The sequence below is a fragment of the Lagopus leucura genome, unplaced genomic scaffold (genome assembly GCF_019238085.1).
Source record: "Lagopus leucura isolate 7727_CA_CO unplaced genomic scaffold, USGS_WTPT01 Super-Scaffold_100002, whole genome shotgun sequence".
Taxonomy (NCBI): domain Eukaryota; kingdom Metazoa; phylum Chordata; class Aves; order Galliformes; family Phasianidae; genus Lagopus; species Lagopus leucura.
This window is the reverse complement of record NW_024962263.1, coordinates 43,905,704-43,919,634: the sequence shown is the minus strand read 5'-3', so window position 1 is coordinate 43,919,634 and position 13,931 is coordinate 43,905,704. Positions and strand designations below refer to the sequence as shown.

The following is a 13,931-nucleotide window of genomic DNA, read 5'->3' as shown; positions in this document are numbered from 1 at the left end:
TGCCGCGCTCCCCCTCGGCCGGGGAGAGGGGAACGGCGGGGGGCGGGCGGCGAGCGGGGCCGGCTGGGTCCGATCGGGCGGGGGTGGAGGGAGCGGCGCCGGGGCCGGAGGGGCGCGGAGCCACCGCGGAGGGCGGAAACAGGGTGGGGGGGATTTGCGTCAGTGAGGGAGCGGGCAGAGCGGCGGGGCGGGCGGACAGACGGACGGAGGGAGACGGCGAAGAGGGACTCGCCCCATGGAGCTGAGCCCCGGGCCCGCTGTGCCCTCGGGCTGGGCGCTGCCGCTGCTCCTCGCCTTGGGCGCCGGGCTCAGCCACGCCACCCCGCACCTGCGCTACTCCCGCCCGGGCTCCCGCAGCAAGTGAGTACCCGCGGGGCAGCGCCGTGCTCGGGCGGGGTGGTCGCACGGCTTGGGGGGCCGTTGCCGGCAGCGGGGTGAGCCGAGGCGGGCTGGGCTGCGGTGCCGGGACGTGCGGGGCCCCTCGCGCCTCTACCGCTGCCCGGCGCTGACGCCTCGTGTCTCTTCTGCCCTCAGGAACTGGTGCGCGTACATCGTGAACAAGAATGTCAGCTGCTCGGTGCTGGACGGGACCGAGAGCTACGTCCAGGCCCAATACAAGTGCGCCTGGAACGAGTTTCCCTGCCGACCGACCCCGGTGTAAGTAGCTGAGGAGGAGGCGGTGTTAGGAGGGGAAGCGCTCCGTTGTACGAAGTCCTCCTGAAGCCTAAGCACGATCCCGGCGGCACGGAGCTGCGATGGCCGTGCTCGGGCTGCACCCCAAAGCGAGCACAGCCCGGGCGAGACGGCCGTCCTTCTCCAGCCTGCGGTCCCCGAGCACGCCCCGAAGCCAGCGCTCTCTTTTATTGCAAACATAAGGCCGCTGGAACTAATTAGAGCCACATTGAATCTGTTGGTGCGTTCGCTGTGCGAACTGACCGGGATGGGGGAGCTGTGCTGGCACACCGCGCCGTGCTGCCTGCCCGGGCCCGCGGGCCGCTGCCACGGGCGTCTGGAGCCCAGCACCTGCTGGCTGCACACCTGTGTGCTGCTCCGGGTTGTACCGGGCGGTGTGCTGAGCACGGCGGGTCTGGGGCTGCTCTGCTCAGCCGGATCAGCGAGTAACAGCAAGGGAGAGCCAGGAATGTGAGCCAGTGTGTTTGCAGCTCCTCCATCAGTTGCCCGTCCAGCAAGGAGCGCAGCCAATGCAGAGATTTGTGCAGAGCGTGATGCAAAGTTGCTCGTTTGGTTTAGCTTCACGTGATCATTAAAAAGGGCGACAAAGCTGTGAAGGGTGTGGAGCGTTATGGGAAGCAGCTGAGGGTGGTTCAGTCAGGTGAAGAGGAGGCTTAGCAGTGACATTATTGCTCTCCACAACTGCCTTAAAGGAGGTTGTGGCAGGGTGGAAATTGACCTCTTCTCCCAGGTAACAGCAATAGGACAAGAGGGTATGGGAGTTGCACTGGGGGAGGTCCGGGTTGGATTTTAGGGAAAATTTCTTCTCAGAAATAGTGATCAGGCAGAGATTGCCCAGGGAGGTGGTGCAGTCACCGCCACTGGAGATGTTCATGAAGGAGGTAGATGTGGCCCTCAGGGACGTAGACGGTGAGTATGGTGAGAATGGGCTGATGGTTGGACATGATCTGAGAGGTCTTTTTCAAACTTCATGATTCTGTTATTAACCGTGAGCACACAGCAGCCTGCAGAGTGAGCATCGCTTAGAGCTCAGCCTGCTGTGTTGAGGCTGTGTTGTCTTGCAGGTGGAGCAGGAAGTGGGGACAGCTGCACTGCTCTGTGGATAATCTCTATCAAATTCCTTTCCTCAGTTTCCCCAGTGGAAGAGCAGCAGTATTTTGTGCTCTTTTATTGGAAAATTGAACATGATGAGTGCACTGTAAAGGTATCTCACCTTCTCCAGAAGTCATTGGGAAGACTCCCAAATTTTGGGGGGCTCAGGCTTACACTTGGACTGAGCTGATGGCAAGGATTCTTTTAGGACAAATAACTGTTTTTGATTTTGGCATGTGGGTAACTGGTTTTAATCTGACTTGAGAAAGTGAGGCCATGGCTGATACTGCTTGGTGCCTGGTGCTACTGGAGTGAACCGTGTATGATGATGGCACTGCCTTCCCGGGGCCTGGGACAATAGATGTTGGGCATTTGGCATTTGAATGCACTGCTTTTTGTTTGTTTGTTTAGAAAAATAGCTTTTCTCTTTTGGGATATATAAATACAGGAATTTGAGGCAAATAACAAAGGCAGCAGGCAGCCGAGTCACACTGCCTTGTGTAATTTCCCTTGTTTCTCTCTGGAGTATTGAACTGGCCACTTTGGACTTTTGATTGAGGCTGTGTAATGGAGCGTACACTCCGTTGCACAGTCTCAGTAGTGGAGCTGTGGAGGAGTGAGGAAGGGTTACAGCTGAGCTCTGTGGAGACATAAATCAGCAATCATGTAAGTAAGGAATTTCAGAGGTGGTAAATTAGCATTTTCTTAGACCATCTGCTAGTAGATGATGAAGAAAGCACATAGGCATCGCTTCTGGCTTGGGAAGTTCCTGAGCCACGAACTGGTTGAACTGGTGGCAGTTTTGGCGGGAGTCAGAAGGGGAAGCCCTGCTCCAGTTGGGGACCGAACTGGATGACCTTCAGAAGTCACATCCCCTTCCAGATTACACTGTAGTTCTAAGAAATTGCACTGCCTGTCCTTCAGCTTTTCCTACATGTCTGGAGATGGCTGCTGTCGGAGATACAATATGTGGCTAAACAGACGTTTGTGCTTGCCTGCTGCAGCCAATCTCATGGAACTTTTCTGTTCTTTGAGAATGGAACTAAATACTTAATGTAAGCCTTTGTTTCCTGAATTTGACTTTCTGGTGAATGTAAGTGTAGTTTTATTCATACCCCGAGTGGCAACTGCTACCTAATTCCTCATTCTTAACATAAAATGTTCTAAGTACCTGTTGTAGCAGCAGCCAGTGAACACGGAAAGCAGCTGGAATGTCCTTTAAGCAGATCCTATCAAAGTCTTGAAATCTTATTGTGTACAAAACGATCTTCTCATAGACAGTGACTTATTTTTCTGTCTGTTGCTGGTATGCTTGTTTTCTTAGCAGCAGAGTAAGAAAATAACTAATCCAATATGTTTGAAATACATTGTTCAAAACCTGCACACCACTGTGCCCAGGAATAACTTCCTTCAGGTGGAAAGTATTGTTTAATTGAGAAGGAATAGTGGTTTGAATAACAAAATGTATTTATATGTTTGCTAGCTCAGTGCCTAGCTAGCAAATAGAATAGAACAGGAAAGAGCTATAAACGAAACAAAGAAATGGCTGTGAGGATTTTTCTGGAGTTGTTCTCTTTTTTTCCTTTATATGTGGGCATAGAGAAGTTAAAAATTAACTAAACAGTAGAGATTCATTGGAATAAACAACAGTCCCTGTGTAGTCTCCTTCAGATACTCTTGATTTATCTGAGACCTCATTCTGTTACAGACATGGGGTACAGGGAGATCTGAATCAAACAAAGAATTTGACTGTATCAAAGATGTATGGGTTTTATTAGTACTTGAGCTGGGTTGGTTTTTGGTCAGTCAGTGGATGAGTTGAAGAGCCCTTCTGGTGTTTCACTACAGCCTAGCTTTTGCACAGCAAGTACTTAAGTAGTTCTGTGCATTTAAGGCGCTGTATTTCGCTGCCTTAAGCATACAGTGCGCTCCTGAGTTCCAAGTGTTTTTCATGTATGGGAGTGTTAGGTGTTGCAGATATGAATTACAGTCATCAGACTTTTTGTTTCAGTACAAATAGAAAGCTCTTGTGATTAAGCCTAAAAATTATATACATGCATGAGCCCATTATGTCCATTCAAACATCATTCTACTCCTAAAATATTAAGTGGAAACTCAGGAAATAATTAGATTTCATTGTTCAAATGTTTTATAGATATTTGGACTAAGTAATACATTTCCTTACTGAACAGTTAGGGGATGATTAAGGTGTCAGGGATAAATGTGAGTTAGTGTGGCTGCCTAAGAGATAGGAAGAGAGGGAGTATACAAAGAAGCAGCAGAAGTGCCCTTTGAAGTATGTTCCCTTTGAAGTTCGGGGACTCCTGATTTATTTTATTTAGAAGTGTGACTGGTGAAGGAGAGAGAACCTTTGTTATTAATGGGTCACAGGCATGAAGGATACTTATATGAAAATATTAGTCTTGTTACGCACCAAAGAGAACTTTTATGTTTGAAATTTAGCATTGTTTCATAAATAACTGACCTCTCCCCACTTACTGTGCTGCAAATTTCCTTTCCTGGCTTTCTCGTGAGTAGTTTAGAAACTTAATTAGCTTAAAAGCAAATTGTACAATCTCCTTGACTAGATTCTGTAAACTCTTGAGGGCTGTGGATCCGCTGTAATGCCCCGTGGTAGAGGGGCTGGAGGAGCAGGGAGCCTGGGCAAGACTTTCAGGGACGTGATTAGTGGGCAGTATCAGTGGTAGGTGGACAGTTGGGCTAGATGATCTTAGAGGTCTTTTCCAACCTTAATGATTCTCTGATTCTGTGTTGGACATTTCTCTGGTCAATGTAGATGCTTTGGCGTGGTAGCCCAGCATTCTGGGGCAATTTTGCTTTCACTAGTAAAGTTAAATTGATAATAAGCCAGCCTGTGAGGTGAAAAAGGGGAGTACTTTCTGGTTTTTCACTGTTGCTCCAGAACTGGCAAGCAGGATGTCCCTGCCCGTGGAGAGCTGGAGAGTATGAGGCAGTAAATGAAACAGAAAAACTTAGACTGGGTGGAACCACTGGAGGTCACGTAATTGCCCCCGTGGCCCCCAGCTAACAGCAGAGCTAGCTTTAAAGTTGTCATGTTCCCAGGGACTTGAAGAAAGGATGTTTATCAGATTCCCCCAATTCAGATAACAGTCCCCATTAATTCTGTGCATGTGCATGTAGATAAGTGTGTGCTCAAGTGAATAATGAGTCAGGTCACCTGTCTGTAGCTTGTGGGGAGTGGATTTCGTGATTTAGTGTGAGCATCTTATCTTAACGCTAACGATCAACATGTAGTAAGCAACCCAATTACTGCAGTAGGTTGCACATGCTTATGAAACTGCCAAGAAGGTTATAAATGAATCAATAGCTAAATTAGCAAACCTTTCCAAATCTCTCATTGAGCAATATTTTCCAACTTCTTGTATTAAATAACCTTAAACAAGCCTGCTCCCAAAGCAAAGTTCAGTCATTGCCAAGGGGAAGACTTAAGGCAAAAAGACCGAAGTAACTTTAGAGGCTGTTGCTGCTGGTTTTCTGTAACCATAAATGTCAGGATAGATGACTATACTGATTAGTTACACTCAGCTTTAAATAACCAATATACAACACTTATTAATAAAAATATTTTGAGAAGTGGAAATTTTCCTGCTGGCACACAGGATGTCAGACTTCCAGTTCAGTTCGGATGGCTGTGTTGATTTATCATTCTCTGGCAACCTCAGAGCGTCCTGGGTGGAGCACACCAGCCCTCGTCTAGGAACATATAGTAAATCCACATGTAGTTTTCAGTTCTTGAACAGTCCCAGTGTTGTTTTCTCTGAGAATGCTCACTTGATAAAAATGGAGCAGCGCTCAGCACCGGGCAAATCAGACCTGAGACATACAAGTCAGTACAGGATCAGACACTATGCTTGCCTCTGGCTTCTAGCAGTGCATATCTCATCAGAAAAACTTCCAGGATGCACAAAAAGTTGAGGGCTATTTCATGTTTCCCCTTGAAATATCTAGAAAAGTCTTTAGGGATTTATTTTTTATTCCTCCTTAGGTATTTTGTATGCAGCAGAATTTCTTTGTACAGGCTCCAGCTAGCTGCCTGCATAGGGAGTTTAGCCTAAGGGATTCTGCATTGAAAACAGTAAGGAAACTTAAACAACTTCAGAGCATACTTCAGTTTCCTGGAGTGCTTGTTTGATAATCTTTGAGAGACTGCTGAGCATGGTAAACTTTCCTGGCAATCTCCCTGAGCTTGAAACTGTGCATCTCTACACACTCAGTGCAACAATGATTTTCTTCTCTGTGAATTGCACAGGGGATTTTAATTTCATGCATCATTCATAGTTTGTTGCTGTAATTCAGAAAGCCACGCACTGTTCCTCAGTTCACATTAATGTAAATAATTATACTCCTTTGTGTTCTTCTGGTTTGAGAAGTATATGACTTACAGGTCTGGGGCCTCTTCTGTTTCCAAAATAACAGATTGTTAATTTTTGGGAGCTGCAGACCCACTTAAGGTCTATTTTGTCATAAATCACCCCCTGGAAAACAAAAACAAAAGAAAAAAAAAAAAAAAAAAACAAGTAAGAAATATTTTGCATCATTAGAAAGTGAGCAGTTCCTGTTTTAGACATTGCTGATTATTCCTCCCCTCTTCCCACAGTTCTAAGGACATTTGACCTCCTTGCTTTCAGTTCTCATCTTTCCTCTCCCCTCCAGGTCATTTTGACCACTTTACTTGGTAAAGTATTAGCTCTCAAAGCAGGGCTGTGCTTTGTTCTGAAGGTTGTGATTTCAGCTAATCCCACAGGCTGGCTCTTGTGTTCACAACAACGTTGGTTATCCATTCTATATATTCAATTTGTGTGTTTTCTACAATTAGCAGTAGCTCACACTTAGAAATAAGCTTGTCTTGGACAGTGGAAGCAAAAGGGACACTGCTGGAGCTGTTGTTTCTCAGGGAGCTTTGTCAGAAGCAGTACTCTGCATTTTCACTTGGCCTTTGCACTGGTGTAAGGTGAGAAGCTTGGTCCCCACTGCAGGCAGGAGCAGGTGAAGGTGTTGTAAGTATGGGAGCTGTTGCTGCATCCCTTTCTGTTCTGTCACTATTGAACTTCTGCACAGTGTTGTTCTACAAAACTCTTTTGGGCTCTTGGGCTCTAATATCCCATTTTAGTTTGGTTTTCTTTTGTTTTGTTTTTGTAGAGTCAAAGAATCATTAGATTTGGAAGGGACTCCTAAAGGCCATCTTGTCCAAGTCCCCTGCAATGAACAGGGGCCTCTGCAGCTGCATCAGGCTTTTAGTAGCTTATTGTTGGTCTATCAGCATGTGGTTGACTGGCATATGTTTATCTTGTGACAAAATAGAAGGAAGTAATCATGTAAGAAGTACAAATCTCAAGAACAAAGCTGTGCTTTAAGCAATACCTACAAGTTCATTAAATGCATCTTATATATTTGTTTCTCTGTTCGTAGATGATGCCTGCCTAGCTTTCAGAGGTAATAATTCAGTAACATTAAGAATATTAAAATTTACACCTGAAACTTAGTTTTTCATCATTTTTTACTGGAGTTTAGTGGTCAGCATATTAAAAATAAAATCCTTGATGACTGACTTATATTCCAATCTCTGTCTCTCCATGTATATATACATGTATACCTCACTGTGAGACCTATCTCACTGAAAGACCTCTTTTGCCTCTCTTATGTTTAAAAAATAAAAAAATAAAAAATAAAAAAATTCTGGTAAAATTGTAAAATTATTTTGGATACATTGAATCAATGCTCAGCACAAAAGAAAACCATGTGAAAGATTAGGTTGTAGTGAGCTGATTTTGGTAGGGTGGTTCTCTGATCCTTTGCTGTCACCAATAGATGATGGGACAGTATTCTTTAGAGGTAAAAGAAAGCAACTTTTGTCTATTTGTCCTAAAGTGCTGATGTGCTGGGAATAGAATGGGAGGGAGGGATCTTGGAAAGCAAAACTGACCGCTAAAGTAAAAAAGCAAGGGTAAAGATGAGACTTTCATAAGTCTGTAAGAAGTAACTTAGTGTCTCTAAATGCCAGATCAAAATCAATAACCATTTTTGGGTTTATTAGGATTCTTTTTAAATAGGTTTTTAGCACCTTGACTTTTAAGTTAATCTGCTCCTGTCAAAACGTCTTTCCACCAGTTGCTTTAAATGCCTTAGGACAAATTCCAAGTAAAGACATATTCTTCTTGAATTAAGCTCATCTGTGGGCTAGGGCTGAAGATAGCTGCCACTGCTGCTGTGTAGATTAGCAGCTGCCAGTGCTGCAAGATTATAAATGAGCTAAATGCAGAGATGGGATTCAGCTCATCCTAACTTCACTTCTTTGCCCTACAGAGATATACATATGAGTATGGAAACTTAGATATCTACAGTTACGGTGACTCAAGTGCAGGTCAGTAGTGTCCAGCATGCTTGTTGGTTAATCATATGAAAATAGGACTTCAGGATGGGATGCTGTCCTGTTTAGACTCAGCTGGCTGTTCTGTTCCCTTAGTGGCACATGTGGTTCGTGCCAATCCATACACTGTAGGCAGCTGAAGTTAGGCGTCCTGAATCTCACTGTTAGTGACAATGACAAAACGTCTGCTTGGTTTCAGTGGAGCTGGAATTTCTGCCACCTTTTGTAGGGGCTACAAGTAGGTCTAGACAGTTGGGAAATAGAAGACGCTGGGCTAACTAATACTGGCTCAGTAGCTGTGTGGGAGGAATGGACAACTTAGGTATATTTTCAGCCAAAGTCCCTTCAGCCTGCGAAATAAAAATAAGTACTTTTCCAAAATGTGATTGCATTTCATTTTATCTTATAGGTAAGTGATGTGTGAGGAGGAGTTGTATGCTACTCCAGCACCCCCATTGAAGTATATTGGAGATTTGGATGACTGGGATGTGCCAGAGCATACTAGATCGTTTAGAAAAAGTGGATCTACATTCAGTGAAAGCATTAAGTAATGAAGATTAGCTATCTTATATTCAATAAGACCACGATTTGCAGGCCTCTGAAGTTATGGGACCTGTTCCAATGGCTACAGAATTCTGGACTGACCTTGAAGTTTTGTGCTCAGAATAAACATTTTATACACTGCTTATGTAGAAACATGCTGATTCTGCAGTCCCTTGCTCACAGTGAGGATGTGGTGGCAGTTATCTCCTTGCATTTCCCTAAAGATTGAATGTTAATATCTAGTTACAGAACTGAGCCATATGTTTTCCCACCAGTTCCGCCCAAATGTTTCTGATTTGTTTTATCGCTGTTAGGTGACATTCCAAATATCAGTGCTAACTGCTTCCTTCTGTGGTTTAGCACCATGAGAAAATTATAGCTCATTCCATAGTCAAAACGTCTAGCTTTTGAAGCAAACATGTATTTTTAATTAAAGCGTTTTCCTAAGAAAATACTTTCCTCTCAAAGAGGAAGAGACACTGAACATTACTGCTGCACTGTACTACTTCAGTTCAACTATGAAATATTTAGTTATTAAAAATGGAGACATACATTACTGTTCTGAATGTGTTGTCTCATTTGATCAACGTGTTGAATTCATGGCGAAGGTAGTAGGCACTAGTTGCTAAAACTCTGTCATGGAAAGAGTCCTAAAAACCCAGCTGTTCTTATTTTCTTTCTTACAGGGAAAAATGAGACTGTTGAAATCACTCTGTTCATGCCTTCTAAAAGAATGACCTCATTAATATTATTTGACTTAATTCAACAAAAGGATATGATCATCTTCTTTAGCTGGGGGTCCTCATGGGTGGGTTACTGAGGTACAATAAATGCTGGTGGTACAAGTTTTAATCATATAATAAAAACATTGCAATCTGTGAGACGCTTGTAAAAATAATTGTGACTATTAATGCTTACTTGAATAGCAGAAATCAACTGGAGGAAGACTTAATGTGTTATTAAGTCTTATTAAGTTATGTTCCAATATTTGCAGGCATTAAAGTGAGGCCAGAGTTCTTTAAGAGACTTGAGGAACTTTTCTGAATCTGTTTGACTAAACTGCTTCCTTACGTAACTGTGTAGAGATTCACATCTATGAGATAAAATATGGGTATAAAATATTGTTAAAAGCTGTCCAGTTGTGTAGAGAAGCAACGTTATATTGACGTTGTCTCTTTTCCTATTCCGAGTATATTTCATGTGCCCTGATATGAATATAAGTGAGCAATTTGATTGAAAGTACTGCAAATATAAATACAGACTTATTCAGTAGCTCCCGATCCTATGTCATTCATTATGTAGAACTGCAAATTATTTTTTGGATGTTCTCTCTACCAGAAAGTTATGTTTTGCTTTTGTTCTGTCAGAACCGTTTCCAAGAATATAATTGTGTTTGGTGCTATTACACTGTTAAATGCTGGCACAGCCCTGGAAGTCTGTGGCTCCCCTACTGAAATCCACTCTGTGAGCAAAGTTCTGGCTTTAAAAACCTCTTTTAAAAAGTTGTATAATTTGCCCATATGAAAAATATTAAGCATGATTCCTTTAGATTTTTTTCTGTGTTGTTCTTTTGTATGTGATAGTGTCTTGTAATTTACTTTTAGCTGAATATTGAAGTCATCTGAAGGTGGCTGCATTGATGAACATGACAGTAGAGGAAGTATGCATAAACTTGTCTGAGTTCTGATTGAAGTGACAGAAGTGGTACAAGGAAAATTGTATAATTGTATAATCAAATATGTATTTTGCACTACAGTTGTTCTTATTCCTTTTACAGAATTGTTTTTAGCTATAAAACATTACGCTATATGTTTTATATATATATATATAATATATATAAACATTCTCTATGGAAAGAAATAGGGAAATGCAACTTGGTGGTGTCTGAAGACGGTCAAAATAGTTGGATTTGCAGGAGGGATTTTGGCCCTGAAAGTGTGGGAAGGAACACACACAGAGCTGTGAGCAGTTAAGTGCTTTATGGAAATCAGAGCAAAGTATGTACTACCATTTCCGGCATAGGAAAATTGATCTGGATTTTGAGTTTGTACTTCAGTAATGTGGTGCTTGTGTGAGAGATGGTAATGGCTCTTCAACCACTTCAGACCCCTAAAGCATCTAGCTAATCCTGACACTTCTCTGCCTCTAGCAGCTGGTTCAAAGGGAGGGAGTTGTACCCAAACTCCCTAAGTGAGATGTGGTTTAACATTCAGATAAGCAAGAAGGAAAAGGAAGTTCATGGGTGGCTGGGATGTTGTCCTTTCCAGTGGTGCCCTCTACGCTGCACTCATCTATTTAATTTTTAAGCACTTGACCTTGAGATGTCTGCACTTTACATTTGTAAACAGCATTCAGCAGACGTTTTCATGAATGCAGTAAAAGAAACTATGAGCTTGAAACCAGCCCACAGCTGTTTCATGTATGCTATTGCAAAGGTAAAGAAAAAAGAAAAAAAAAGACTGGAAACTCACTTGGAGTTAATGTTCACCAAGTCGGAATCAGAAAACCTGATAACCGCAGCAGACCACCGTAGCTGGGAGTGGCTGACAGACAGATTTACAGCCAGACCCACCCTTGCCTTTCTGTTAAGAGAAAAGAGAATCCAGTATGGCTTGTCAGACTGACTACTGTTTGGCCCCAAAACAGTTGTGAAAAGAGGACAATGTCTCTGGTCAAAGTAACTTATTGCCCTTTATTGAAAGGTTAAAGGGTAGATAATGGCAGAACAAGGGGAAATGTTTTTAAGTTGAAGGTGGGAAGATGATGGTTGGATATCATGGGGAATTTCTTTACCAAGAGAGTGGTGAGGTGCTGGAACAGGTTGCCCAGAGAGGCTGTGGATGCCCCATCCATGGAGGTGTGCAAAGCCAGGTTGGATGGGGCCCTGGGCAGCCTGGTCTACTATTAAATGGGGAGGTTGGTGGCCCTGCATGTGGCAGGAGGGTTGGAGATTCATGATCTTTGAGGTCCCTTCCAACCCTGGCCATTCTGTGATGCTGTGATTATAGATGAAGTGGTAACACAAAAGAGCACCAAGTATTTCCTCTGTGCAAAAATCAGAATATATTGTTGCAGAACTGGAGAAGAAACAAATTAGTATTTAACTCTTTGAACTCCCCCACCCAAATTTGTGAAGCAGCTCACCAAAAAGCACACAGCAAATGGCTATCAGATGTAGGACATATTAAAATTACGTCTGTGAAGTGGGAGATGTTGCATAAATATATATATATATATTTCTTTAATTATATACAAATGTGGCGGGAAAAGTCATGGAGATTGACAGTTAAACTCTGTTACATTCAATACAAACTGCTTCACAGTTGGCGCAATACTTTCCATCTGATAGCTAGCAACTGATTACTTTGAGACAAAAAGGGAGTTTGCATACTAATACAAGAAAACATTTAATGAAACATGGAGTCAATTCTTTGTGATAGCACAGCTGTTTCTGGTTTGCACTGTATTCTCTGTGTCCTAAAAGACATTCTGTATGAATGAAATCTGTTGGAGAGCTCTTGTTGAGCCCTTTGCTGCTGCCTTTTGTTTCTTGTATAGCATTACTACTCTAAGGGCACCTCAGTTGGGAAGCATGTCTGTCTTTAATGGAAGCAAACTGAAATAGTCTTCAAAAAACAAGACCTAAAAACTGTAGGCACTATACAATTAGTTTTATTCACAGAAAGGAATTGGTATGAGGAACTGGGACAACTTTTTGTTTATGTTGAAGAATGTGTTCCTGGTATACCACTCCTGTTGTATTTATTTTCCTCATTTAGTCCGTATTTATTCCGTATTCTTTCTTTATTACATATTTACTTTTATCAATCCAAATAAGCTATTCCTTAAGTTGGTGCAGTTTTTATAAAAGAAAACGGCTTCTGAAATTTGGCTTGGGGGGATTCTGTATTATACGTGCATAAGGAAAACTGTGAAAATAGTCTTGGTTAAAGAAAGTTGTACAGTTAGAAGCAGTTTGCTATTTAATAACTTTTGAGCAAATAATTAGGGATCCTTGAAGTTGTGTGCACGTAACGTGCAGAGGTTTGTCTGCAAGACCCTCTTGAGCTTAACTGGAACAATGAAGTGAGGAAGAGTTGCTTCCTTCACTGGCCCTTGCCTTTCTTCCAGCTCCTTCTTTCATGTCCTTATCTGACTCATGCTTTCAGTGTTTTGTCTTTTACTGGAATAGTCTTCCTGGCTTTAACTGCTCTGTACACACAGATCATGAGGAATGTTTAAGTGGTGACTATGGAGAGACAAAGCTGGCAGAAACGTTTTGTGATATCAAGTTACTGCTGGAGGAGCCTCATGGGTTGGTTTGTGATGACAAGTAGTTAGAGGAGAAAAGTTTTGAATTTATAGAGTAATCCATACTCTGGCAGTCACTGTTACTCTCAGCAGTGTCTGGTGGATGACCCTTCCCCCAGCATGTTATCCCACTTGCTCTGGCCATGCTTGCTCTCCCTGAACTGGCCTTGGTTCAGTGCAGGTAACTTTAAAACCTGGACAAAAACATTTGTTCGTTTGGTGTTCCAAGAAGAAAATGAAGTACATGTGAAATGATTTTAAAGGGAAAACAGACTTGATTTTAGGTTTGATCTGGATAACGGATGAGATTACAAATAATTTAAAATGCTCTCTGTTTTGGCAGATACCGAACAAGTTTCAGACCTCGCTACACGGTTGCATATAAGACTGTGACAGAGCTAGAATGGAGATGCTGTCCTGGGTACAAAGGAGAAGACTGCAGAGAAGGGCCATCGGAACAGCCTAGGGCAGCTCGTCGGCCCACAACACCAGCAAAAGCTATTGTGAAGAAAGGCTTGGGTAACTTTTTGTTTCAGTTTTGGTATGCATGATCATGTCTGGTTTCTTGCTTTTGTCCTCTTAATAATCATGATGGTTTTGATTAAACCCAACTGCTGGCAGGTACAGGATCCGTATGGAAGATACTGTGTGGCAGGAAAATAATAGCCAGGCAACAGTAATCTTAATACAGAGAATTTCCTGAAGGACAACGGAGGGATGGGTGTGGAACACTGGCCAATAAATGCCAGCTGTCTGCTCATGATTCAGGGAATTATTAAGGTCATTTTTTTTTTCTTTTTTTTTTTCTAGTAGTATGAAGAGATTTTGTGTTTGTTTGTTTCTTCAGTCTTTGGGAAGAAAGACATATTTGAGAGGAGCTGCT

General features: G+C 42.8%; 1 protein-coding gene across 2 annotated transcripts in view; it reads left to right on the top strand.

The window, feature by feature from the left end:
- The first annotated feature begins 235 nt into the window (after nucleotides 1-235).
- EMILIN2 (elastin microfibril interfacer 2) overlaps nucleotides 236-13,931 on the top strand; it is a 29,998-nt gene continuing 16,302 nt past the window's right edge. The window contains exons 1-3 of one of the 2 annotated variants that reach the window (XM_042869925.1): nucleotides 236-360; nucleotides 535-657; nucleotides 13,392-13,567. In XM_042869925.1, the coding sequence (XP_042725859.1) occupies nucleotides 236-360; nucleotides 535-657; nucleotides 13,392-13,567 (424 nt within the window). Of the gene's footprint in view, nucleotides 361-534; nucleotides 658-13,391; nucleotides 13,590-13,931 lie in introns of those variants that run through there. The other variant, XM_042869926.1, reaches the window with a different exon arrangement.